This window comes from Rosa chinensis, chromosome 5 (genome assembly GCF_002994745.2).
Source record: "Rosa chinensis cultivar Old Blush chromosome 5, RchiOBHm-V2, whole genome shotgun sequence".
In the NCBI taxonomy this organism is placed as follows: Eukaryota; Viridiplantae; Streptophyta; class Magnoliopsida; order Rosales; family Rosaceae; genus Rosa; species Rosa chinensis.
In genome coordinates this window covers 14,436,436-14,460,293 of record NC_037092.1, presented here as the reverse complement: position 1 = coordinate 14,460,293, position 23,858 = coordinate 14,436,436, and the positions used below count along the sequence as shown (strand labels likewise).

The window sequence follows — 23,858 nt, the reverse complement described above, 5'->3', positions numbered from 1 at the left end:
CATAATCTTACTATTGATCAAACATGACTTTTACGAGTTGGTCCAAGTGACAAACCACAAAAATCTCGACCTAATTTTTTTTAATCATTTTTTATTTTCCAACTTTGAAAAATCATAAAAACCAATCAGGTAGAGATATTTTGAGTTCTAAAATTAGTTTAAAATCATGATTAAGAGGTTGAAAGATTTTAGTGAGAATAAAAGAACTTGCGATATCAGCCAAAAACTGTGTGCTATAGTCTCATAACTTAGGGTGGAAAATCATGGTTTTAAACCCTTTTTTTTTTTTTTTTGAGAAATTTCAGGAGTAGTTGGTTCTCACTGGGTCTTTAGTGCGCTTAGCCTCACTTGTACGAACACCGTTAACTTCACTTGCATCCTGAACCTCACTAGCTAGACATAGACATCACTAGCTATGATTTATATTTGAATATTTCAGTGACTTCCAAAGCAAGCAAAAAGGATCAAATCCTAATCCGGATAGAAGTTTTTGGAATGCTAATTCATATGAGATTTATTGAGACGCGGGACCCGGCCCAATAATCCTTAAAGACTAGGGTTTAGACCATGATCATGCTTTCAGCGGATTTCTATATATTGATGAATGCTTCATCTTATAACTGCAAGAGAGAGCTACAAGAAACTAAGAAAGAGCATTACGTACAGAAGAGATGATTACCAAAAAACCAAAAACAAGGACAGTGGAAGAGGCAATATCAACCTTGGAAGGTTCAGGTTGGGCATGGCTTCCAAGGGACATTCTGGATTTGATTCTTGAAAGGTTGATACAGATCAAAGACTATATCCGGTTTGGTGTGGTTTGCAAGCATTGGCGATCAATTGCTCTACACCAAAATATGCAGTCGCGACTCGAATCATGTCACAAACTGCCTCCTCTAATGATTTTTATAAACCAATATGACAACGGTACAAGTGTGGCCTTGCATAGTGGCACACAAGACAAGACTAGCAGGTTTAAGTTGAAATTGAATGGTTTCCCTATTTACGATTTGACCAAGGATTGTGGTTCTTCCCATGGTTGGTTGGCTTATGCGGATGCCACTTTGGAGGTAACCCTCTTAAACCCTTTCACCGGATGCACAATTACCCTTCCACCAGTACGCACAACACATGGCCATTACATCAAGAAGGTTGTATTGTCTGCAGACCCTTCTTTGTGCCCTGATGACTTTGAAGCTCTGGTAATGTATATGCATTACTCTTGCACCAAACTGATCAAACTAGCCCATTTTAAGTCAGGGCAAGATGCTTGGACTCGCATAGATCATCGTAGAATGGAACTTTCTTATGCAATGTATTACAGAGGCAAGTTTCTAATTTGGAATGACCATTGTGAAATTTGTTCAGTTGATGATAGTAGCAAAGGAACGAAGGTACTCCTTGATTATAGATGGGTACTCCTTGCTTATAGATCTTTATATGTTCAGGATAGTAGAATATACCTTGTGGAATCGTCCAAGGGAGATCTATTGCTGATTATGAAGGGACCATCGTCTGAAGATCTGCACATCAACGTTTTCAAGTTGTTGAGTGATTTAAATAATGAATTCAAATGCTTAAAGATTGAGAGTATCGGATATGATGCTTTGTTTTTGGATCGTAACCAGTCTATCTGTGTCTCTGCTTTAGAATTTCCAGAGTGTCATCCCAATTCAATATACTTCGTCAATGGTACATTCAACTTGGAAAACCAAAAAATGCATTGGCGTTACCTCTCAATACCAACATTATCAGCAATATGGAGTTCACCAACTATATGCTTTGAAAATCGCCTTTACCAACAACAAATGAGGGTGCTATGAATTGCTACTGGGAAGGGATGCAGAATAGGAAGAGGCAGTATCACAGAAGCAGATGAAGAAGATAAGTATCTATTGCAAACGCTTTAAATTCTAGCTACATGGAGGTTGAGTAGCTATAGTGAAATTTGATAGAATTTTTTTTATGTAAGGGACATGCAAAAATCCTCCATGAAATAATGGAGACAAGTTAAGATCATCTCATTATTATTGCAATAATTGAAAGACAGAAGTATATTTCCGAAAACTATATCTGCAAGTAATTAAAAAGTTTGTTAATCAGTATGTAGTTATTTGCTTTTATCGGAAAGTACTGCTTGGAAAGTAAAAAGCTAGAAGACGAGCAAGTGAACCTTGAAGGAAAATCATTAGCCATTTTAATTTCTTCTTAAGTATACACTGTAAAAAGCCATGTCTTTTTAATCTCTTAGAGGAAGCTCTAATATGATTTACTCTATAAATTCATCTGTTTGGCTTAGTGATTCTAAACTATGGTGATAGGTGACAGTCTCAACAGGGTGTCTTCATCATTGTCAGATGGTATTCACACAACTTCGTTGGATGCCAGCGGGAATGCCTTACATGAAATCTCACCTCGCGAGTTTAATTTTACAATTTCTTAATTGGAATTCTGTACTATTCAAAATTTCAAATTTTATGAAATATGTATCTTACCATAAACTAGCAAGTTTTCAATTCTCCAGATGTACTAGTATTCCAGAGTGAAGATTTCAATCATGTTCTCAAGGTTTCACCATAGGGATTTAGAGAGAAGTTTGTGAATGAGAACGATAATTAAAATTTGTTTGTTTTTCTAGCTAACGTCTCCAAACTATATATGAATACATCATGATTGTAATGCCAATTGTAAGGTCACTATTATCAGTCAAAACCCGAGCAAATGAACAATACCTCCCCTCCGAAGTGTTGTTTGCAAAAGTGGTTCCCTAAGAAACGTTTTGCTTTTCCCTTTTACATATCCAGCAACTAGTAGATGGAGACTGGACAAGTGGCCTATGATCATTTTGAGGGTTTGTGGCTTGTCGGTGCATCAATATACCGGTGCATATAATAGACTAATTTAATTTAGAATTAATTATAATTTACCCTCCGAAGTATAGAGGTGATTGTAGAATGGTGTAGTTTCTTGGTGAAATGGTGGAGAAATGTGTAGTTAGACGAAGGAGAAGAAGAGGAAGGTGGTGAGGCAATTCCCTCAAAACATTATATAAGGAATCATAACTTAGGTACCTTTGCAACGCATCGGGTTAGTTTAAAACATACCTTTTGCAAATATCATTGTAGAGAACCAAAGACGTGAGAAACTCAGTTTCTGTTCCAATTGCCATTTGGCATCAAATGGAAGACTAAATAAAATGCATGTGTTTGCACCACAAAACAGGCAGCATTAACCGTAAAAACTATAAAGCCAGCACTCTTTAGAAATAAAAACCATGATGGCTAAATTAAACTTCTCCAGTTAACATGAAATTGTCATTATGTTCCATTATATCATTTAGGCCACCGATTTAGCACTGAAATTACCAACAGGAAACAAATCCGAATATCCTTATGGGCAATTAATGACCTCCAAATAACAAGTACAGTGACAAGAACAGATTCAAATCAGAATGATTCACAGGACTCATAGGCGACTGATGACCTCCTCCACCTCAGAAGGGGTATATAGATGATATGTGGGCGAAACCTTTGCAATATCAACATTATTGGGAGTCACCTGCAAACAGTAACCAGGGATCAATAAATAATCAAATGGAAAATAGAACACCGACCTGCAACCCAAACCTATATCAAGTTAGAAAGCTTCACCTTTTCCTCCATGACTTGCTTAAGAATGGAAAGAGCAATTGTCTCAGCTTCTTTAAGAGTCAAGTCCTGAAAACCAAAATCAAATGAAATTAGTGATCTATATGGTTTAGAAGGCATGAAGGTGGAAATATGACCTCAATCACGTGTACAATGAAATATTTCATAAAACATATGAGCAACCACTTTAGCATTCTATAGAGTTGGGTTGGTTGACTGAGTAGCATACAGAGATATAAATAAGAAAATGTTTAGAAAGTGGATACCTTGCTGTATTGCTCTTGCAGAGAGCTGTCTGCACCTTCTGAACCCGAACCTATAGCTTTTGCATTGCATTGCCAAAATGTGCCAGATGGATCAGTATAGTATCTGCACATCAAAAGTTTCCATTCTTAGGTCAAAGAGCTGGCAAAATAGATGACTGATTTTTTTATAAAGCAGCTCATAAGTCATAACCTATCAATGTTTATAATCCACTACCGCACAAACCATATACATGTCACAAAGAAGATTTTTATTTTTCATTACACCCCAAGAAACAAAGACCTACAACTAGACTTCCCGTTCAAGATAAAAGAGTATAGGCATCTCTGTTGAGAGCCAAACAAAAGAAAATAACCACTGTTTGCACTGTGTGGACATAAATGGTATAAATATAAGCAAAAACAAAATCTAAAGAGAATAATATATTAATAGAAATTCGGCTTGACTCTGTTGGGTGGAGTCCAAGAAAAGTTGCCTCTACTCTTAAACAAAGAAGCACGAGCCTTGGCTTCTATGTTTCAGGGACAAAAACAAATTTCAAATTGATACTCATACTAAGTCCCCTTTCTTAAGCTGTTAAATTTTTCACAAAATGAATTTAGCAAAATGACCAGCTCTGCTTCTTCATTTTTGGTAAATACCAGCTGAGCTTCATTTTTGATATTCCTTTTATTTGCTATATGTATATGTGTGTTTCACACACACACACACACACACACATATATATTGGAGCCGTTCGAGAGCGGACGTCCGCAACCCAGAAAAAGTGCGGACATCGCTCCTCCGCCTCGATCGAGCGGCGACGGCCCGGCCCGGCTTGCCGGAGGGACCCTGGGGGTCGTGCGGAGGGGTCTGCGGTCCGGTGGAGTCACCGGCGACGGTTCTACAGTGCTGCACAGAACCTGCAACTGCAGGTGAGGTGGCTGCCCAGAAACCGGCAAGCCCGACCTCCTCCAACCTCGAACGCCGCCCAGAAGAGGTCTGGGACGCCTCCGGGCTCCCTCCGGCCAGCCCCGCGCCGCTGCCGCCGCCTGCTGCATCGACGTCCGCACTTTAGCGAAAGTGCAGACGTCCGCTCCTGATCGGGCCTCTATATATATATATATGAAATGGCTTGTCATTTACACTAGAAAATAATACCTGCTTTTACCGTTTCAGTTTTGTAAAACATTGTTTTACCTATTCCTGGTTACATGGGTGCAAAATCCTCAGAACCATGTGAAAATGTACACATAGACAAAAACACACATCTCACAGCAATTCACCCCCCTCTCTCTCTCTCTCTCTCTCTCTCAAAGTTCATTTATTTTTAAATTTGTGAAACAAAATGACATATGCTTAATGGCTTGAGTTACTCCTCAGACAGAGCGAATTGCCTAGCTTATCAATAACATTGCAACTAATATTTATCACATGAAATGATGAAATAAACCAATCTGCAAAGCTTTGTCCAATGTGAACTGTCACGATTGTTATATTAGCAAAGTCATAACTCAAGCAGTTGTAGTGCTTATTTATAACAATTCATTTTTAAAAGCACTCCATACATACCAACACACGATATATATCTCACAACAACAAACCAAGTATGCAAAACAAAGAAGCACTTACAAGCTGGGCCCATGCTCATCATGACCTGCAATGAGAAGAGATACCCCAAATGGCCGAGACTGCAGGAGTAGAAACAAAACAAACACAAATTACATATCACCCATCACTCATCCCATCTATATATCAGATGCCATAAGTTAATTCACTAATATTACATAACAAAAGAACAACAGCATGTCTCTCTTTCTCTAGAAAATAAATAGGTATCTTACTCAACTCTGGCATTTTGTCCTAAACTACTCAACTATTGGCTATAATTCCCACGACAGTTCAATGACACATGGTGAAAAGGGGAACTATATTGAATGTTGCCAATCTACCTCTAAATATTTATTGCTACAAACTTGCAGCCTGACAGTTCAAAAGGATTCCAGAAAAGAATTTTTTGTTCACAGTAAAAGTTAAAAGATCACCTACATCTTGCAAGGTAAGTGTATGTCAATGCAAACCACTTTTTACTTGATAATTACGACTCCATGACCTTTTTCTTCTACATAACTATAAAGTAATAAGCAATTTGCTAATGATAAGTAATACGACTCAGATAGGTTTAGAAGGGTCTGATTTCTAAGCGCCATCGATTGAGTGGCACTTTAAAGCAGACTCAGTTTAGTTGTGCACTTTTACTTCACGGATCCCAACCAAAGTATGCAACTTTAACATTTGACTAGAGATAAAAGTCAGAAATAATATCATTGAAAAGAGCAAATGAAATGGTGTTTACCATGGACTCTTCATCACCTTCACCAAATCGTAGTGCCAGATCACAAAGTGCTTGCGTTGTAGACTCCACGGTCATTGGCTCACCATAGGAGAACCTGTGGTTCTGCAAAAATTGGAAAGAAGATGAGTAAAGAGGCTAGAACATCAGGGAAAAAGTTAAAAATCTATGCATAAACCAATGAGAACAATACCTGAGTTTCCACTCGTGCATGTTCAACAAGTGTACGAGCATCAGCAATCAATCCACTCATGGCACATCCAATATGGTCATCAATTTCCATAATTTTCTCCACACTGCTGGGTTCCTGAAAATTTATCATACACAGTATCATCCACCTACGAAGTTGGACATGTCTAATGCAAATGAGAAAATGTATCGATAGAGGCATGACTTAATTGTGGAAGAAAAAAAAAATCGAAAACAGGTTGATTGACCTTGGGTCTGAATTGTTCGTCACACATACATTCATGCAATATGAAATCTACCGGAGGGTTTCATTGCTCTAATAAAAGTATGAATTACATGATACCCATGGTTCATTGAGAACATAATTAGTGCCATGGTCTCCAGCACATCAACTACTAAACAATCTAGATATGCTAACATATACGTTGGTAACGACCTCAATATATTACTTTGGTTGCAATTACACTTATCAACACTGTTCAACCATCAATAACACAATGCAAGGAAACTAAAGAGAAAGTTTACAGACCAGCAAAGGCGAAGTGATACGCTTCTCCACAGCAAGCACAACACCTTCTTTTGTCTTCAACCCAATAGCAGTCGAACCGAGCTGTAAACCAATCAAAAACCAAACTCAATGTAAAGAAAGAGAACTGCTAAATCACTCTAAATCCAAAATCAGACATGGAAAACAAAACCGTCAAACTAAACTGCTCGAGATCTTCATAATATCCGAAACAACTAAAGTTAGGAACTTGGGTTACCTTAATGGCCTCAATGGCATATTCAACCTGAAAAAGTCTACCTTCCGGGGAGAAAGTGTTTACTCCTCTGTCATACTCAGTTCTACACAAACCCACAAAACCCCCCCCTCAAAGTTAAAAATCAAAATTAACTACAATGATTCTGAGACTAATAAATCAGTAAAAATCAAAAGCGATTCACCTTGTGAGAAACATCTTGGTGGATACGAAACCCTGGAGATTGATCTGAATCCAAAGAGCAGTAAACAAGAAAGGGGTTTTAGAATATGGGCAGATCTATCCCTAGCTCGAAACCACAGAGAGAGAGAGAGAGAGTTACCTGAGGAGAAATTTGATTTTGGGTCGGGAGCGATGAGGTCTCTACTGATTTTATGAGATGGTTTTCGTGTTGGAGAAGAAGGGTTTTTACTTTGCCTTAGTCCTCCTTCTGAGTAATATAAACGGGTCGGGTCGGGTTGATTCGGGTCAAGTTAGTTTTGATCCACATTAGCATCTGGAAAAGGAAGGTCATCCCGTGGGCCAAATATTAGTGGCTTTGTTTGTTTTTTTTTTTTTTCATCCATGTTTTCTCCTGTTAATTTTCATTTTTGCGTTACAGATTTGATTTTTTTTTTTTATAAAAAAGATATGTTACGGCTTGCAGGTTTTATTTGACAACATTCAACAAAAATTATCGTTTCGCTGAGTAACAGAGACCTTGAGCACTTCAACAACGAAAGAACGGATCTTGACATCGAAAGAATTGATCGATGCGAGATTTCAATGTTGAGATCTGGTGCAAGTCAACCTCCGTTATCGTCCTTAGAATGCCTTACAGAATCTTCCTCCAGATATGTATACATTGTGTATATACATACATACTGGAACTTCCCAATGATAAAAGGAGAAGTGAAAAAGAATTTGTATATAAATAACAGTAAAAAATTCTAACAACTGGTGTCATATTAGAAGAGAAATAAGAACCTAGTCAACCTACTATGGGGGCATGATGATGCAGCATGCACTTTAGTTTCTGATCAATTATTAACATCATTTAACTTATAAACTGTACAGAAACAAATATCTTTCTTACCATGATCAACGACGAAGATCTAAATCGTTTCAGCAACCTATATGGCTCTGCAATCCATGAAGAGAAGTGTGTACCGTATACGGCTTTGAATTACAGGACTGTACTTGAGCATATATAGAAAATAATCAAAACATATATCGGAAGTAGTTTACCATGAAAATACTGAAATCAAGTCCGTCGCTGTTCCTAGTAATCAGAAGTCGAGAAGAAGGAAACCTCCTCGTTATGATTCGTCTTTTCCCAATTAAATTTTAGGTTGACGGTAATACCCTCCATCAAACTTTTTGTCCTTCAACGATTTAACCTTTTTTTTTTTTTATTCTGCTGTTTCTCTCTAAAAAAAAAAAATCAAATTTGCATAAATTTTTTTTTTGGGAAAAATTCATCAACAGTGTCTGGACACTTTGGTGACTTTCAGAATGATACCTGAACTCTGAATGTTATCAATGTGATACCTAGACTTTACTTTTCGTATTATCGTCGTACCTCTGGCGAACTTCCGTCACGTCTCCGTCAACTGTGAGCACGTGTGACTCACGTGAGCCTAAAAATGAGGGCAAAAAAGACTTTTTGCCCTCAGTTTGTTTTAGGGAAAAATTCACCAACGGTGTTTGGACACTTAAGGGACTTTCAGAATGATACCTGAACTTACAAAACTATCAATGTGATACCTGGACTCATTTTTTCGTATCAACGTCGTACCTACGACCAATTTCCGTCACGGAGCCGTTAAATTTTGCACTTGAGTAACTTCATGAAGACAAAAAGACCGATTTACCCTCAAAAGTTTTGTTTTTCTTTTTCTTTTCTTTCTTTATTCTTCTTTCTTTCTTGCTTGCTTTCTTCTTCTTCTTTTTTGGTTTCTTCTTCCCCTGATTTGAATCATCAAGATTCAAATCATCTTGCTCGTCCGATTCCCACCGCCGATTGCCGATCAAACACCGCCGCTGTGTCTCAATCCACCTTCATGCACCGCAGATGTTTATGGTTCCCCCCACTTCAAATCCTACAGCATATTGAAATTGTGCACTGAGGTTTCGCTGCTCACTCTGAGTTCATCCCCGCCACCGCCGCCGACGACGTAGCCACCACCACTCTCGTTCTCTCCTCCGACCCCTTTTATACACCATTGATCAGAAACTCAGACCCCGCCAGCCCTCCACTCTCAAATCACAGCTTCAATCCCACCCCGCCATCCTCTCCATCGTTCCTGACATGCAACACCACCTCCGCACCATCCTCACCTGCAACTTCATCGGTCTAGCCGACAACTTTGGCCTCTAGCCAAACTTCGATCAGAGGCAATTGTAGGCAACCAAAGATTAACAACTTCGGCCTCCACACCATCCTCACCTGCAGAAAATTCGAGCTATTCTGATTCACCAGCTCCGCCACTCCGCTGCTACCCACCATTGTGCCTCACCGATTAGCAGACAAAGAACTCGGAGCCTCCACAATCGAGAAATGGAGGCTCACGTTCTGCGTGTCCTGCACGGCGGATATCGACACCGTCGGAGAAGATGTTGTCTGAATAGAAATTGAGTTCGGGTTCCACGGCGGCAGCTCGTGGAGCTCTTTGATTGCGGCCTTGGCTTTCTTGATGACCCAATCGACGACCTTGCTGGGCCAGTCGTATTCGAGTCGGTCTTGCGCATCGTAGAATTGAATGGCGGTGTGGGCGGCGAGCCAGACATGGTGGTCCCTGGGGCCTTTGGCGGTGTAGACCTTGCTGTGGCGGTCCTTCCGGCCGGTGGCCCTTAGAATGTGGCCTCGAGCCTCCACGATTTCGCTGGCGGTGGAGGAAGAAGCAGTCCTTATACCCAAACCCAATCGAGAAGCAGCGGAGGACGACGTCATTGCGCGGTGGTGGAGGTTGTTGTGGCTCTCCCCCATTTTTCTTCCTGCATATTCGATGGTGGGTTCTCCAAAAGCGGTGGTGTTGGCAAGGAGAGAAGGATAGAATAAAGAAACCGAAAAAGAAGAAGAAGAAGAATAAAGAAAGAAAGAAAGAAAAGAAAAGAAAAGGAAAAAAAAAACTTTTGAGGGTAAATCGGTCTTTTTGTCTTTATTAAGTGACTCACGTGCATCACACTTGTAAAATTTAACTGCTTTGTGACGGAAATTGGTCGTAGGTACGAGGTTGATATGAAAAAATGAGTCCAGGTATCACATTGATAACTTTGTAAGTTCAGGTATCATTCTGAATGTCCCCTAAGTGTCCAGACACCGTTGGTGAATTTTTCTCGAGGGTAAATCGGTCTTTTTGTCTTCATTAAGTGACTCACGTGCCATGCACGTGCAAAATTTAACGGCTCCGTGACGGAAATTGGTCGTAGGTACGATGTTGATATGAAAAAATGAGTCCAGGTATCACATTGATAATTTTGTAAGTTCAGGTATCATTCTGAAAGTCCCCTAAGTGTCCAGACACCGTTGGTGAATTTTTCCCTTTTTTTTTTAATACGATTGATCTTATTAATAATCAAACCATAATAGACAAGATAAAATCTAACAGAATTTACATAAGAAATTCCAAGACAAACCGGATAAAACCTAGCTAAGTCACAATTAAACTCATTATAATCTAAATGGACGTTTGCTGAACAGCAAGCCTAACCTAAGTAAGAATAATCTCGTCATCTAAGGAAAAATATTCATCTAGTCTAATCTTCTAAGCACGCAATTGTGGTACAAATATCAACTAGAAATGTCTTAGAAAAACTTATAGAAATTACCCCTACTGTAAAGGCTTGCGTCCAGAATGTCTTGTTATGTTGAAACTAGGGCTGGAATTTTAGAATCGAAAACTGGTAGAACCGCGCCAGACCGAATCAGAATCAGCAGTTCGATTCAGTTTCTTGTGTGAAAAACGTCCATTTTGTTAAGACCTGAACCGTTTTACATGGAACGGTTCGATTACGGTTCTAAGATTCTCTACCACTTAATTAAGAACCGAAGGAATCGATCCCAGGCCTTAATACACCCATGGACCCATTATACCATATATTGAAGCCCATATATAATTGCAGCCAAGTAATAGGTCTGGACCCAAAAACAAACAAAAAACTGACCTCCCCCAAAAAGTTTTCTCATTTTCGATTGTACTACACAATTTAAAGTTTCAACCGCAACCCTAGCCTAGCACCTCAATTCAGTTCTTCCCCAATTTCTTAAACACAGCCAGCAACCCCAAGCCCTATCCCCCACCCTGGTAACTGTTCTTCCTTCTTCCTTTTATTCTAAAAGTTGCAAAACCCAGAAAACCTAGTTCATCTTTAGCTCTATGCTTCGAAATCCCATTCTCGATCTCTACCATTCCTATGCCTAGCTTCTCAGTTCAGATCTTCCCCAATTTCTCAAATGTAGCTGGCAGCCCTAAGCCCTAAGCCCTATCCCCTACCCTTGTAACTGTTCTTCCTTCTTCCTTCTATTTGAAAAGTTGCAAAACCCAGAAAACCCAGTTCATTTGTGGGTCTGTGCTTCGAATCCCATTCTCGATCTCCACCATTACTTCATCTGTGGTTCTGTGTATAGGAACCGAAAACAGTATAGAACCGACTCGAAAAAAAACAATTCGGTTCCAATACGGTTTTGTGTATGCAAAAGTGTAATAACCGAACCGGAAACTGCTACCGGTTTCGATCCCAGTTCCTTAAAAAAAAAACACAAGAACAAAACCGATCTCAGGCCTAGTTGAAACCCTAAGCATGTACTTTATCCTTCCCCTTGGTGTTGGAGTTAGTACATGCCTCAGGTTCTTTAGCATCCAACAACCTCGACATCAGGTTGGTCCTCTTACTTTCCAACTCTCCATCCTGAGACTTAGGCTTATTATGACGACCCCTAGGTCGACCCTTCTTCTTATGAGTCTTCCCAATAGTAACTAGGACCTCTACAATTGCATCAAGATGAAATTCACGAGGTATTACCGCCAAGCTAGGCTTTAGCCGCTTCTCCAAGCTCCACTTACCCTAGCACCATTTGCATTTGCCAAAACTGTGCTTCTTGCAGCATCAGGCCCATATGCAATAGTATATGCAAGCCCATCACCAGTCCCAATCAGCCTAGCAACCTCATCTGCCACCTCAGCCCAAGAGGCCCAAGTTCTGGGCCCAACATCAATTCCATCCCAGCCCCAGGCCTGGTAGAGAACCCTGATTTCAAATTACGGTTCTCACTGAGAAAACTTGAGCAGTTGCGTCCTCCTGCCCCAATGCTGACTCGTGCACAAGCGCTGACCCGATTACCATAGTCCCTTCTATATAAGGCTCCGAACTCCAACCTACCGCCGGTAGCACCTCAGAACTGTCGGGCGGCACATCTTCGACTGTGTCAGCCACCAGCAATGAGGCCTCCAAAGCCCAACTCGACGCCATTATCGTCGTCAGTGCTCCATCACAGCTACCCAACGCTCCAGCAAATGCCATGACACTTCTCGTATCTCAGCTCCAATTCCACCGCCACCTCCGCCGAAAATGAGTACGTACGACGTGCCAATATACGATGGCGTACGTCGTGCACAACACGGATCCTTTGCACATGATCCTTCCTTTGCAACGCCGCCTGATCATATCGCACAAAGATCCCCTAAGCGTTCCCAAGTAGGGTTAGGGAGCGGCCATTGCGCATGGCCATGCACAAAACCTTCACCACCATCCAAACCTCTGCAAGATCATGGATTCCGTCATAATCAGAAGCATGGAATTGTTAAAGAACCAAGGTCTGCCATTGAGGAAGTGATCCTTCGTCTCCTGCTCCTTGAATTGAAAAACATAGATCCCCTTTCCTCCTCAAGGATCTAAACCTGCTCTTTCAAACTCCAAATGCCAGAAATCGCTGTCAAAAACGACGGAAGCAACACCCGTTTATGAGAAAGCAACCGGCCACATACATAAAAAAAAGAATCTTGGATTGCATCCTCACCCCCAACTAGATGCACGATAGCCTCCTCCGCTGCCATCATAATTCGAAACTCAATCAATTTCCCCTCTAGAGAACTCTAGCAGAGAGAAGCAGTCGACAATATTTAACTTTAACGAACATGAATATTGCATAAATCTTTTCATTGGAGAAAGGAGAAATTTTAAAATAGGAGTTAGACTACCACCTGATCCTAATGGATCAATGAAGCTGAGGGAACCTCTTTAGAAATGGATTGCATGCAAATATAATTTCAATATAAAAAAATATTTAAAAAAAAAGTAAGATCTAGGTGGGCTAGATAGTTGGGTCAACCGATTCAAAGCCCAGTCTAGTTTTTGGGTCAACCGATTCAAAGCCCATTCCCCCAACCAAACCAAAACCTTCTTCTCCAACAAGAAAAGCTCAGTTTCAGAGTCCCCTTTTATGCTCTTTCGCCCAAAACCACACTCAAATCTCTCTCCCTTCCTCAAAACAAAGAAAAAGCTTCAATCTTTACCTCAACCCAAACCCAAAGTTTCAGTCTCTCTCTCTCTAGTGCACCATGGGCGACAGTCAGTACTCGTTTTCGCTCACCACTTTCAGGTAAACCCTCCGCCGATTACAGGTTTAGAAATTTGGATGGGTTTTTGTAAATTTTGGTTAATTTAGGGTTTATGTTGGGCAGTCCTTCAGGGAAGCTTGTGCAGATCGAGCACGCTTTGACAGCAGTCGGGTCGGGTCAGACCTCTTTGGGGATCAAAGGTAATGTGCTCTGGGTTTTCTCTGCTTTTGGTTTATGCTTTTGTTTGAACTAGTATTTGTAGTCTTTGTGATACGTTGAATGAACTAGAATTTGGGTCTGTAATGGTTTGAACTCCAAAGCTGGATTTTTTTATCTGAGCTAATAAGAATTTGAGCTGAAATTGAAATGTATGATCTGATGTTTAGGTGAGATTTGGATAGAACATACTCTGGAATCGATATGTAGTTTGAGTCTAAATCTGCAGAAAGAATAGTGGAGTGAGACAATTGTACAATTTGGCTAGCTAGGTCTTTTTATGTGACATGTGCTTTTAATTGGCCAAATTGGGTATTAAAAACAAATTCCGTGATAAATATGGGACTTTCTGTGGTGTTCCGAATGTGTCTGGATGTATGTTTCTGAGGAAATACTCGGAAAGTTTGTGGCCTGCTGATGTGATATGAAGGGATGAATTTAAGTGTTGTCTTTAGTAGATGTGGATGTCTGTTTAATTGAGTATACTTCGTGACTGCAGCTTCCAATGGGGTTGTTATTGCCACCGAGAAGAAGCTACCTTCAATCTTGGTTGATGAAGCATCTGTAAGTCACACTCGATGTTTCCTGTATTACATTTTTGTATCTGCTTAAGTTTGTTGTTTGTATTGGCTCGGTTGCTGAATGAGATGCATTTTCATTGATCAGGTTCAAAAGATACAGTGTTTGACACCAAATATTGGAGTTGTTTACAGGTTGGCTTTTTCTGCACTTCCTGTAATTAGGACCGTTAATCTCTTAGTGTAGCGCAGAGGTGATCCTTCATATCGTGGACACTTCGTAGTCGCCTGTCCATACGAGAATTTTAAACAATTCAGCAAGTTTTAATCTTTGAAATGGGCTTTTTAAATTCTTCTCACCATTACTTTTTATACTGCAGTGGTATGGGTCCTGATTTTCGAGTTTTGGTTCGGAAAAGCAGGAAGCAGGCAGTGCAGTATCATCAGTTATATAAGGTATTCAGTTTTCCTCTCTGCATATTTGATTTTATGTCTTCAAGATGTGATGTGGCAAAGATTCATCCTTCCTTTTTAAAAAAAAATATGACTAAAAAATAAGTTGCTTTCTTATGGTCAAGGTTCTAATTTGTGTAAAACTTTTACTTGTAGGAACCAATCCCTGTTACTCAACTTGTGAGGGAAACTGCTGCTGTGATGCAAGAGTTTACTCAATCTGGGTAATTACCAAACTCTTCATATGGATAGTGACTATTTTATTTTCTTTCTCTTAGCAAGATAAAAAGAGATTTGGGAAGTAGGATATATAAGTACAAAACTTAAAGTATTACAACACCTTCTACTTGTGAGATTTCTTATTTCAAGACGTGCAGCTGATTTTGAACTTGAATGAATGAGTGTTACCAGAGAAACAAAAACTCGAACGACTGTATAAAATTTAGTGATGTATTTTCTTTTCTTTTCTTTGCAGTGGTGTAAGGCCTTTTGGAGTATCTCTTCTGGTTGCTGGTTTTGATGACAGTGGTCCCCAACTATTCCAGGTACTTCAGCTCTGCAATATTGATTATCGGTTAGTTTGGTTATTTACTGTTTTTAGTTGTTCGATTCTGCAACTAAACATAAATTTCTCTGTAGGTTGATCCTTCAGGTTCATATTTTTCATGGAAAGCCTCTGCAATGGGAAAGAATGTCTCAAATGCAAAAACTTTTCTTGAGAAGAGGTACTCTGTGATTTTAGACATTTCAGCAAAAACTGCTTGTTCAAATTGACACACACACACACACACACACACAATCAGCTCCACGTTTTTGCTTAATACCACACACACACATTTAATTATATATGTATGTATATGATATGTGTGTACGTGTATGTACGTGTTTAGCTGGGGTTTGACATTCTAGCATTTTCTAATATTCTCAACATTATTTATTTTTTCTTTTCTATTTAGGTACACTGATGAAATTGAGCTTGAAGATGCTGTGCACACGGCTATTTTGACTCTGAAGGAGGGGTACTGATTTCTACACTGTTTATTTTTTTAAGAAATGCATAGTGCTTAGGATGAAGAAAAAAAGGAAGAACCTCAAAAAATGAAAAAGTTTGTTTTATTCTGCTTTATCATGAAGTATTGATATTCACGACAATATAAAATGAAAATATTTGATACTGCTTGGAGCTTAAGCAAATACAAGTACTGGCTTGAGTTGCCGTCATTCAATCATTGTCTTAGTTTAAAGTATTTGGTACCATATTTACAAGGTGGTTATGCTAGTTCATTGCTCTTCCTTTCTTGCATGTCAGCATTAAGCCTGCAATCTATTCTGTTTCAGTTTTAAGTTTTGTATTTGTGTCATTGGTTTAATCAGTTGCTTCCTATTGGTTGCAGATTTGAAGGACAGATCTCAGGGAAGAACATTGAGATTGGAATAATTGGCGAAGACAAAATATTCAGGCAAGCTCCATACTTACTTCCTAACTAACTAAATTTGCTGATGTCAAAGTTTTTGTCAGATTTTGTGTGTGATATAATGATAGATGTTATCAGTTGGGATATTGTATGGGAAATTTATTCTTTGAAGTCTGAACAAGCTGTAAATAGCAGAAATGCTTTTAATTCTAATTTTTAGGCATCTTTGCTATTAACTCTAATTAACTGCAAGATATTTGCTTCTACAAATACTTCAGTGAGATATAGGATGCATTTAAACAGATCAGCAAGATAACAGCAGCTTAAATGACATAATAATGGCAAATGTATTGGTAATGAAAACCCTTCACCTCCTTTCATCAAGTAGCTAATGCTAGAGGTTGGCTTTGATTAAATTGGCTTCTTTGTTTTTTTTACAGACTTACCTGTCTCTTTATATAAAATGAACTTTACAAAGTTATATTTCTAGCCTCTACTGCTGTAGTAGAAGTCCCAACTGCATCTGGCCTTAAAAACCCTAGTTGTCAGCAGTACCTGTATAGACCTAGCAGAGGTCCATGTATTCATGTGTGCCAAACCTTTTGACATTGCCCCACATCTTTGAATCATAGAGTCATCAAAATATTTCTTTTATTAATATCAGTTGCCCCTGACAATAATTTTGCCCATTCTTTTATCAAAAGCTAGTTTGTTATCATTCTTGCTTGGTGATTTTCTCATTGAGTAATTGATTTGTGGCTGAATTGCCTTTGCATTCTTATTTTGTTGCAGGGTGCTATCCCCAGCAGAGATTGAAGATTATTTGGCTGAAGTCGAGTAGTGTTCCTGTTACCAGACACAATCTGCAATGGTTATAGGTTGCAAGATGGTTGATAGTGCGAAAGTGATTTAATGTGTTACAATTATGTCGATCTTTTGGAACCAAATCACAAACCTTTTGGGCTGAAGCAGCATTTTGCCATCATTAATAGCCCTGGATTTTTAAGCCTTCAAACTCTTAAAGACTCATTCCGAACAATTTGTACCATGTTTATTAACTCAGCTGGATGAATTTAAGGTGGAAATTCGTGTGTTGGATTCGCATTTGATGAATGCAGACTTCATCATCATTTCCAATGGCTCATGGTTTCATGAAAATGACATTCAGTTTAAACTGATTACTGTTGAAAGATTATTTGCATAGCATGGTTAACTAGCTCCAAGGGCATAGTTTCGTAAGGTTATTATGCCGTTGGTTTTCCAAAGTACCCAAGTCACCAACTAAATTGGTTAAAACTCGATGGATAAGTTTCAATATTGCCATCAATTTCTAATCGTCCTAAAAGCACCAAATAATTCTGAAATGGTAAAATTAGAAGAAAAATAAAACAAAGGTTTGTCTATACGCGCCAGATATCTGTAGTTTTTGTCCTTCACCCATTGCATGTTATCAAGACTATCTTCTTTCTTGCACACTCAAAACCCGCAAAATACCAAACGTCCAAACTGTAAGCTCTTCCTCCATTTCCTCCTCCAAGTATTCATGTAAGTCTCAGTCCTCGTTCTGGGCTATTGTCTATTGAGTTCGATATTCTTATCTCGTTCTTCATTGTTCATTTCCATGGCATTTAATTTAATGGATTATTGGAACTGGCTGTAGAAGAAAGTAACCATCAGTAGCATAAAACTGTCTGAGTGACAGTTGCAAAAATGAAACTATCAGTCTTGCATTGTATTATGTTTCTTAGGACCCTGTTCTGTCTTGATAGGAATGCTGGATTATAATGAGTTTATGACTTGTTGTATAAAAACCGAAGGCATTATCTTTGTTATCCGGTATTACTTCCTCAGATGCCTTCTTTGTTGTCTGTTTCTTTCTATTCATATCTGTTCCCAAATATGAGTGGTCTTTTCGTAACTTTTGGTACTTTCATGGTCCATTTAGCACAAAACTTTGAAAGGATTTGTGATGTTTAAGCAAGAGTTTTCTTCTGGATGATCAACTAATTTACTTCCTCTGTAGAAATGGTAATTTCATTTGATATACTCATATACTTATGTAGGTTGACTGTTGAGCGCGCCATTAGCTACATTTTCATTGGATCAAGAAGCTGCAAGACTAATTGCAGATGGAAAGCCAAGAGTTCCAATGGTGGAGCTGCTGGAAAGAGCAAGCCTAAGCTTGACACCATCTATATTGACAAACGCGGGAAATTCAGAAGCTTCAACCACAAGAAAGTGTCTAGGAAACGATGTAATCAGAACATTGCACTCATTTTGTTGTCTTAGCAGTAGCTGTTATTGCATACACCATGTTCAAAATTGCGGGCTGGTCTTCTTTGTATAGGTGGTTCTCTAAGGAGCCGAGGATGGAAGTATGGATCCGGGTTTGTTGATGGAATTTTCCCAGTGATGAGCCCCACTGCTGAGCAGATTCTGGACATTGTACAGAACGAAGCGGACAGAATTAAAATATGGGAAGTTCTTGACACTCTTCCGGCCTCTCATATCATATGGGATGACATCATTAATGTAGCTGTTCAACTTCGTCTCAATAAAATGTGGGATTCCATAATCTTGGTGAGAAACTTGTACAACCTACTGCTTATTGAATTTCATTACTATATACGATTTGGCTGAGTGTAATGTTGTAATGCTGGCTAGATGTGTGAGTGGATATTGCACAAGAGCTCCTACAAGCCAGATGTAATCTGCTACAATTTACTGCTAGACGCTTATGGGCAGAAATCACTGCATAAAGAGGCAGAATCCACTTATTTGGAACTTCTTGAAGCTCGATGCATTCCCACCGAGGACACTTATGCCCTTCTTATAAAGGCCTACTGCAAGTCTGGATTGCTAGATAGGGCTGAAGCCATTTTTGGTGAAATGCGCAAGTATGGTCTTCCTCCAAGTATGTGTCTTTTTCAATTACTAGCTGCTTATACATATAAGTAAACATGTAGTTAGTTGGAGGAGCTAAGTTGACAACTTACATAATGAAATGTGGAAAAGTATCAGTATAACCTGTATGCTACTGTTCTTTCTTATTTCAGTTATATCTTAGAGATTTGGTTTCAGATGTGCCTTACTTTTCCTAAACATCTCTTGTTAGTTTATCAGATACGATTGATTACATTTCCTTTACACTAAGAACAATGTGAATTCATGCAGAAAGATCCTAATTTTACTCAGGTGCAATTGTGTTTGATGCTTATATTAATGGGTTGATAAAAGGAGGAAACCCTCAAAAAGCAGAAGAGATCTTTCAGAGGATGAAAAGAGATCAATGCGAACCATCTGCCGACACTTATACTATGTTAATCAATATATATGGGAAGGTGAGCAGAATTGACAACATAGTATTTTGTGTAATATATCTTCAAGTTGTATGTTCTTTGAATGACTAACAAGAAAATGTCATGTACTCACATGTTGTATTGCTTGCCTGCTTAAACAATGCAATACAATACAAGTATACAACGTCTCATCAAAGTTCAAATATTTTGCAGGCAAGAAAATCCTATATGGCCCTAAAACTGTTCCGCGAAATGAGAAGTCAGAAATGTAAACCGAACATATGCACATATACTGCTTTGATAAATTCATTTGCTAGGGAAGGAAATTGTGAGAAAGCAGAAGAGATATTTGAGCAGCTACAAGAGGCAGGGCTAGAGCCTGATGTGTATGCTTACAATGCCCTTATGGAAGCTTACAGGTTAATATCTGATGAGCTTTGTTCTTTAAGGTTCCATGATTGTGAAATCATTTCATGGTACAATACTGAACTTGTTCTGAATTACATCATATAATATATTATAGGAAACAGGAAAGCTTTGAAAATATATAAAGTGCATAACATGTTTTAAGAGTAAATATATGTCCAAGTTGGTTCAATATGACCCAAATTTCTTTGACATTTCTCTCTTAACAGTCGAGCAGGATACCCTTATGGAGCTGCAGAAATTTTCTCTTTGATGCAGCACATGGGATGTGAACCAGATAGAGCTTCATATAATATCATGGTAGATGCATATGGTAGAGGGGGTCTGCATGAAGGTAATTTAACATTTAGCCTTTGAAGAGATGAAGGTTAAATTAACATTTTTCACTCACTTCACCTGAATTAATTTCATAATCTTTACTCATCAGACGCGCAAGCTGCGTTTGAAGAGATGAAGCGATTAGGAATAACCCCAACAATCAAATCCCATATGCTACTTTTATCTGCCTACTCCAAAGCTGGGAATGTAGCTAGATGTGAAGACATTGTGAACCAGATGCGAGAATCCGGGCTGGAGCTAGACACATTTGTGATTAACAGTATGCTAAACCTGTATGGCCGGCTAGGTCAGCTAGAAAAAATGGAGGAAGTTTTGACTGCACTGGAAAAAGGACCATATGCAGCTGATATCAGTACATATAACATCTTGATTAACATATATGGAAGGGCAGGATTTTTCGACAAGATGGAAGAGCTCTTCCAATCACTTCCAGCAAAGAAATTAAAACCTGATGTTGTGACATGGACTTCTCGTCTTGGAGCATACTCTAGGAAGAAACTATACACAAGATGCGTGGAAATTTTTGAAGAAATGATTGATGCGGGTTGCTATCCAGATGGCGGAACTGCCAAAGTACTTCTTGCTTCCTGCTCAAGCGAAGATCAAACCAAGCAGGTCAGTGTTGTTATTAGAACAATGCACAAGGATGTCAGGACTGTCTTACCTATCTGATGGAGGCATTGTGTCAATAATATTGATCACAAACATGTTCTGCCCCTCCAAACATTCATGACTGACATTAGCTCATCCTCGTATGGCTCATTTCAGTTTTACTGTTTCTGTAATCATGTTGATTTCCAAGAAACTGAAGAAGGCATTCACACTAGTGCAAAGAAGGATCCAAGTTCTTATAATACTTTAATTTTACACTAACATGATCCAGATTTGCAATGTAGAAAAGGGTATTAGAAAAACCAAAATACCACATGTGGGTCAAAATGAAAAATGCAAAATGTCGGTCCACTCACTAGTGCTAAAGAGACCCATGATGTTATGGAAATTCCATGCAACCTTTGAACCACCACGGTGCCGTCACTATTAGAATCCAACACTGTCTACCTCACTCTGCCCCTCACCAACTTCAGCTTTTCCGTGCTTATTGGGTTTGTTGACAAAAGTTGACACACCACCTCGTATAAATTTCCCAATTTTTTTATTTTTTGGAAATTTTCTCCAAATATTCGTTCTGTTAAATAAAAAAAAATTTACGTCCTTTATACAAATGATCAAAATTAGGGAAGGGCCAAAATAAAAAGCTACACCAACCAAAGCACCAACCGCACTATATATAAAACAGAGAGACTGCGATTTATATATTAAAAACGAGAAGAGGCAGAGTGGTAGTGTTTGGTCGGATTCATTCACAAATGGCTTCAAGGTTGGCTTCAAGGGCTGCTTCATACCTCAGAATCCAAGTGACCCACAGAGGGTTTGCTTCTGGTAAGCTCTCAAAGATCAGAGCTTTTCTATTTTTGTAGTTGAATTCTAGGATGATGTTTGTAAAGATGAATGCTTTTGAATATGGATCTCTTTTTGGAGTTTGGTTTTTTGTTGTGCTTGATCTGTGATTGTGGCAACCAAAGATCTGATTTTTATTGATGGGTTGTGTGTTTTTTTGGCCAAATGGTTTGATGTGGATGTGGGTTTTGGATTTAGTGTTGCGGAGATTAGTGGGTTCTTCGGGTCCCTTTGCATATTTGGATGTTAGTGAGATATAGGGATCTGCCATTTATGATGCCACGGTTGGTTTCAGCTGTGAATTACTGTGGTTAGTTTTGACAGAGTGGTATGGATTTTGAATGAGCAAATGTTGACCAAGGAGGAAAAGGATCTTCTTTTTTTTATCTGTGGTTGGTTGCGACTTTTTCCATTAGAAGCAATTGAAACAAATGGAAAGTGGGTGTCATGAACATGAAGATTTGGTTTGGTCTTATAATTTCTTGTTTTAACCAGTTGACACGTTATAATAATGGGAAAAGGAAAATAAATCTTTTGTTATTATCCCAATGATGTTATCTGATTACATATTCAATTCGTCAGTAGCGGAGATAGGGGCCTAATACTAAAGTTGATGTATGATGTTGTTCTGTGTGCAGACTCAGAAAGAGATTCTTATTATTGAACTAGATAGAATTGTAGTTGGCTTTTCGACTGGTTCTATTTTGTTATATTTATAGCTTCATGGTGATGCAGCTTTTACATTTCCATTTATATGCAGTTGTGAAGGATCTCAACTATGCTAATTCTCACGAATGGGTGAAGGTTGATGGAAAGTCTGCAACTGTCGGCATTACTGATCATGCTCAAGATCATTTAGGTGATGTTGTGTATGTTGAGTTGCCAGAGGTTGGGGTTGCTGTGAAGCAGGGTGATGCGTTTGGAGCAGTTGAAAGTGTCAAGGCAACCAGTGATGTTTACTCTCCCGTGTCGGGAAAAGTGGTTGAAGTCAATGAAGAGCTCAGCAGCTCCCCTGGTTTGGTAGGTTCCCTCATCCTATGTTAGATTTAGATTGACCGATATGATAATTGCATGAAGAAGTGGTCACATGAATTTGAGCTTTTGTGCTTATTGACTACTCTTGTGGTTATAAAATCATATCAGAGTGGGTTTGATTTTGAAATAATTTTTCAACCAGGTAGAAGACGGTCCAAGTTAGTATTGCATCTGTAAATCACATAGGGCCTTATATCCTCTTCATTATGTATACTGAAACCCAAGGTTGTACAAGTTATGTGTTATCTAGAGTCATATGCGTCACTGAGAGTTAGTGTTCCTTCAGCCTATGGACCTCTGCACAGTTTTGTTATACAATGTGTATGTTACGAACATCACTTTGTTATAGACATGTCAGCAAAAGATTTTCCTCCCTTGAGTGTTTTCTTGTTGTAATATGGTCTGTTTTTTCTGTGCCAGGTTAACTCAAGCCCGTATGAGAAGGGATGGATAATTAAAGTCGAGATAAATGATAGTGGTGAACTGAAGAACTTGATGGATTCAGACAAGTACACCAATTTTTGTGAAGAAGAAGATGCACATTGATTGATGCCGGCCGTTGCAACAGGCACTACTGAGAATCTGTTTGTTATGCATAGAATGCAATACAGGAGGAAGTCAAAGTGCAAATTCCCTTTCTGCTCCAATGCTGTATTTTTCTCTGCTTTCCTTGACTAGGAATGATCTTATTTGTTACATCCTTTGCTGCTGCCGTGTTTTTTTTTTTTTTCAATCAAAAATGTAGTACCACAAACTGAAGTAGCAATAATTTCTAGCAAGCATTTTTGGAAGTCACTTGCAATGAGCATGCATTTTTGGGGTCAAGCTAGATAATATGATGATAGATTCAGAGTTTACTCAAAATTTTAACAACTACTTGTTCTTGGTGTATGAAGTATCATACTTGGTGCTTCTGATCAAGTTCTGACTATGGGATTAATGGCCGGTACTAATATTGAATTAATGG

The 23,858-nt window shown here is 38.9% G+C and overlaps 4 protein-coding genes across 4 annotated transcripts; 3 read left to right on the top strand and 1 right to left on the bottom strand.

Annotated features, from left to right (window-relative positions):
• Positions 1-3,228: 3,228 nt before the first annotated feature.
• Positions 3,229-7,630, bottom strand: LOC112201356 (proteasome subunit alpha type-5). The gene is made up of 10 exons (XM_024342243.2): positions 7,516-7,630; positions 7,378-7,421; positions 7,197-7,278; positions 6,962-7,042; positions 6,437-6,550; positions 6,247-6,348; positions 5,523-5,581; positions 3,914-4,016; positions 3,651-3,716; positions 3,229-3,558 (listed from the first exon to the last, which is right to left on the bottom strand). The coding sequence occupies exons 2-10, from the start codon at positions 7,389-7,391 to the stop codon at positions 3,466-3,468; spliced, it is 714 nt and encodes a 237-aa protein (XP_024198011.1). The 5' UTR covers positions 7,392-7,421; positions 7,516-7,630; the 3' UTR covers positions 3,229-3,465.
• A 5,961-nt stretch (positions 7,631-13,591) lies between these two features.
• LOC112166316 (proteasome subunit alpha type-2-A) lies at positions 13,592-17,458 on the top strand. Its single transcript, XM_024303131.2, has 11 exons — positions 13,592-13,773; positions 13,856-13,932; positions 14,448-14,512; positions 14,615-14,661; positions 14,847-14,922; positions 15,076-15,143; positions 15,395-15,464; positions 15,559-15,644; positions 15,876-15,938; positions 16,314-16,379; positions 17,127-17,458. The coding sequence occupies exons 1-11, from the start codon at positions 13,733-13,735 to the stop codon at positions 17,173-17,175; spliced, it is 708 nt and encodes a 235-aa protein (XP_024158899.1). The 5' UTR covers positions 13,592-13,732; the 3' UTR covers positions 17,176-17,458.
• Positions 17,459-17,702: 244 nt separating this feature from the next.
• On the top strand, positions 17,703-21,267 carry LOC112166315 (pentatricopeptide repeat-containing protein At2g35130). The gene is made up of 8 exons (XM_024303129.2): positions 17,703-17,879; positions 18,398-18,588; positions 18,682-18,914; positions 18,999-19,248; positions 19,530-19,675; positions 19,847-20,052; positions 20,269-20,393; positions 20,487-21,267. The coding sequence occupies exons 1-8, from the start codon at positions 17,779-17,781 to the stop codon at positions 21,068-21,070; spliced, it is 1,836 nt and encodes a 611-aa protein (XP_024158897.1). The 5' UTR covers positions 17,703-17,778; the 3' UTR covers positions 21,071-21,267.
• A 377-nt stretch (positions 21,268-21,644) lies between these two features.
• On the top strand, positions 21,645-23,686 carry LOC112166318 (glycine cleavage system H protein 2, mitochondrial). Its single transcript, XM_024303134.2, has 3 exons — positions 21,645-21,838; positions 22,617-22,876; positions 23,312-23,686. Exons 1-3 carry the CDS (start codon positions 21,766-21,768, stop codon positions 23,435-23,437), a joined length of 459 nt encoding a protein of 152 aa, XP_024158902.1. The 5' UTR covers positions 21,645-21,765; the 3' UTR covers positions 23,438-23,686.
• The last annotated feature ends 172 nt before the right edge of the window (positions 23,687-23,858 follow it).

What these genes read in the sequence shown, in the direction of transcription:
- LOC112166318 (XM_024303134.2), top strand. Translation starts at nt 21,766, where the DNA reads ATGGCTTCAAGGTTGGCTTCAAGGGCTGCTTCATACCTCAGAATCCAA. An exon ending in CCACAGAGGGTTTGCTTCTG is followed by an intron (nt 21,839 to 22,616) that starts GTAAGCTCTCAA and finishes ATTTATATGCAG; the next exon opens with TTGTGAAGGATCTCAACTAT. An exon ending in TCAGCAGCTCCCCTGGTTTG is followed by an intron (nt 22,877 to 23,311) that starts GTAGGTTCCCTC and finishes TTTCTGTGCCAG; the next exon opens with GTTAACTCAAGCCCGTATGA.
- LOC112166315 (XM_024303129.2), top strand. Translation starts at nt 17,779, where the DNA reads ATGTTATCAAGACTATCTTCTTTCTTGCACACTCAAAACCCGCAAAAT. An exon ending in GAAAGTGTCTAGGAAACGAT is followed by an intron (nt 18,589 to 18,681) that starts GTAATCAGAACA and finishes TTCTTTGTATAG; the next exon opens with GTGGTTCTCTAAGGAGCCGA. An exon ending in TAATCAATATATATGGGAAG is followed by an intron (nt 19,676 to 19,846) that starts GTGAGCAGAATT and finishes AATATTTTGCAG; the next exon opens with GCAAGAAAATCCTATATGGC.
- LOC112201356 (XM_024342243.2), bottom strand. An exon ending in GTATCACTTCGCCTTTGCTG is followed by an intron (nt 6,551 to 6,961) that starts GTCTGTAAACTT and finishes ATAAATTTTCAG; the next exon opens with GAACCCAGCAGTGTGGAGAA. An exon ending in TGCAAGAGCAATACAGCAAG is followed by an intron (nt 3,717 to 3,913) that starts GTATCCACTTTC and finishes TTTGGTTTTCAG; the next exon opens with GACTTGACTCTTAAAGAAGC.
- LOC112166316 (XM_024303131.2), top strand. Translation starts at nt 13,733, where the DNA reads ATGGGCGACAGTCAGTACTCGTTTTCGCTCACCACTTTCAG. An exon ending in GACCTCTTTGGGGATCAAAG is followed by an intron (nt 13,933 to 14,447) that starts GTAATGTGCTCT and finishes TCGTGACTGCAG; the next exon opens with CTTCCAATGGGGTTGTTATT. An exon ending in GGCGAAGACAAAATATTCAG is followed by an intron (nt 16,380 to 17,126) that starts GCAAGCTCCATA and finishes ATTTTGTTGCAG; the next exon opens with GGTGCTATCCCCAGCAGAGA.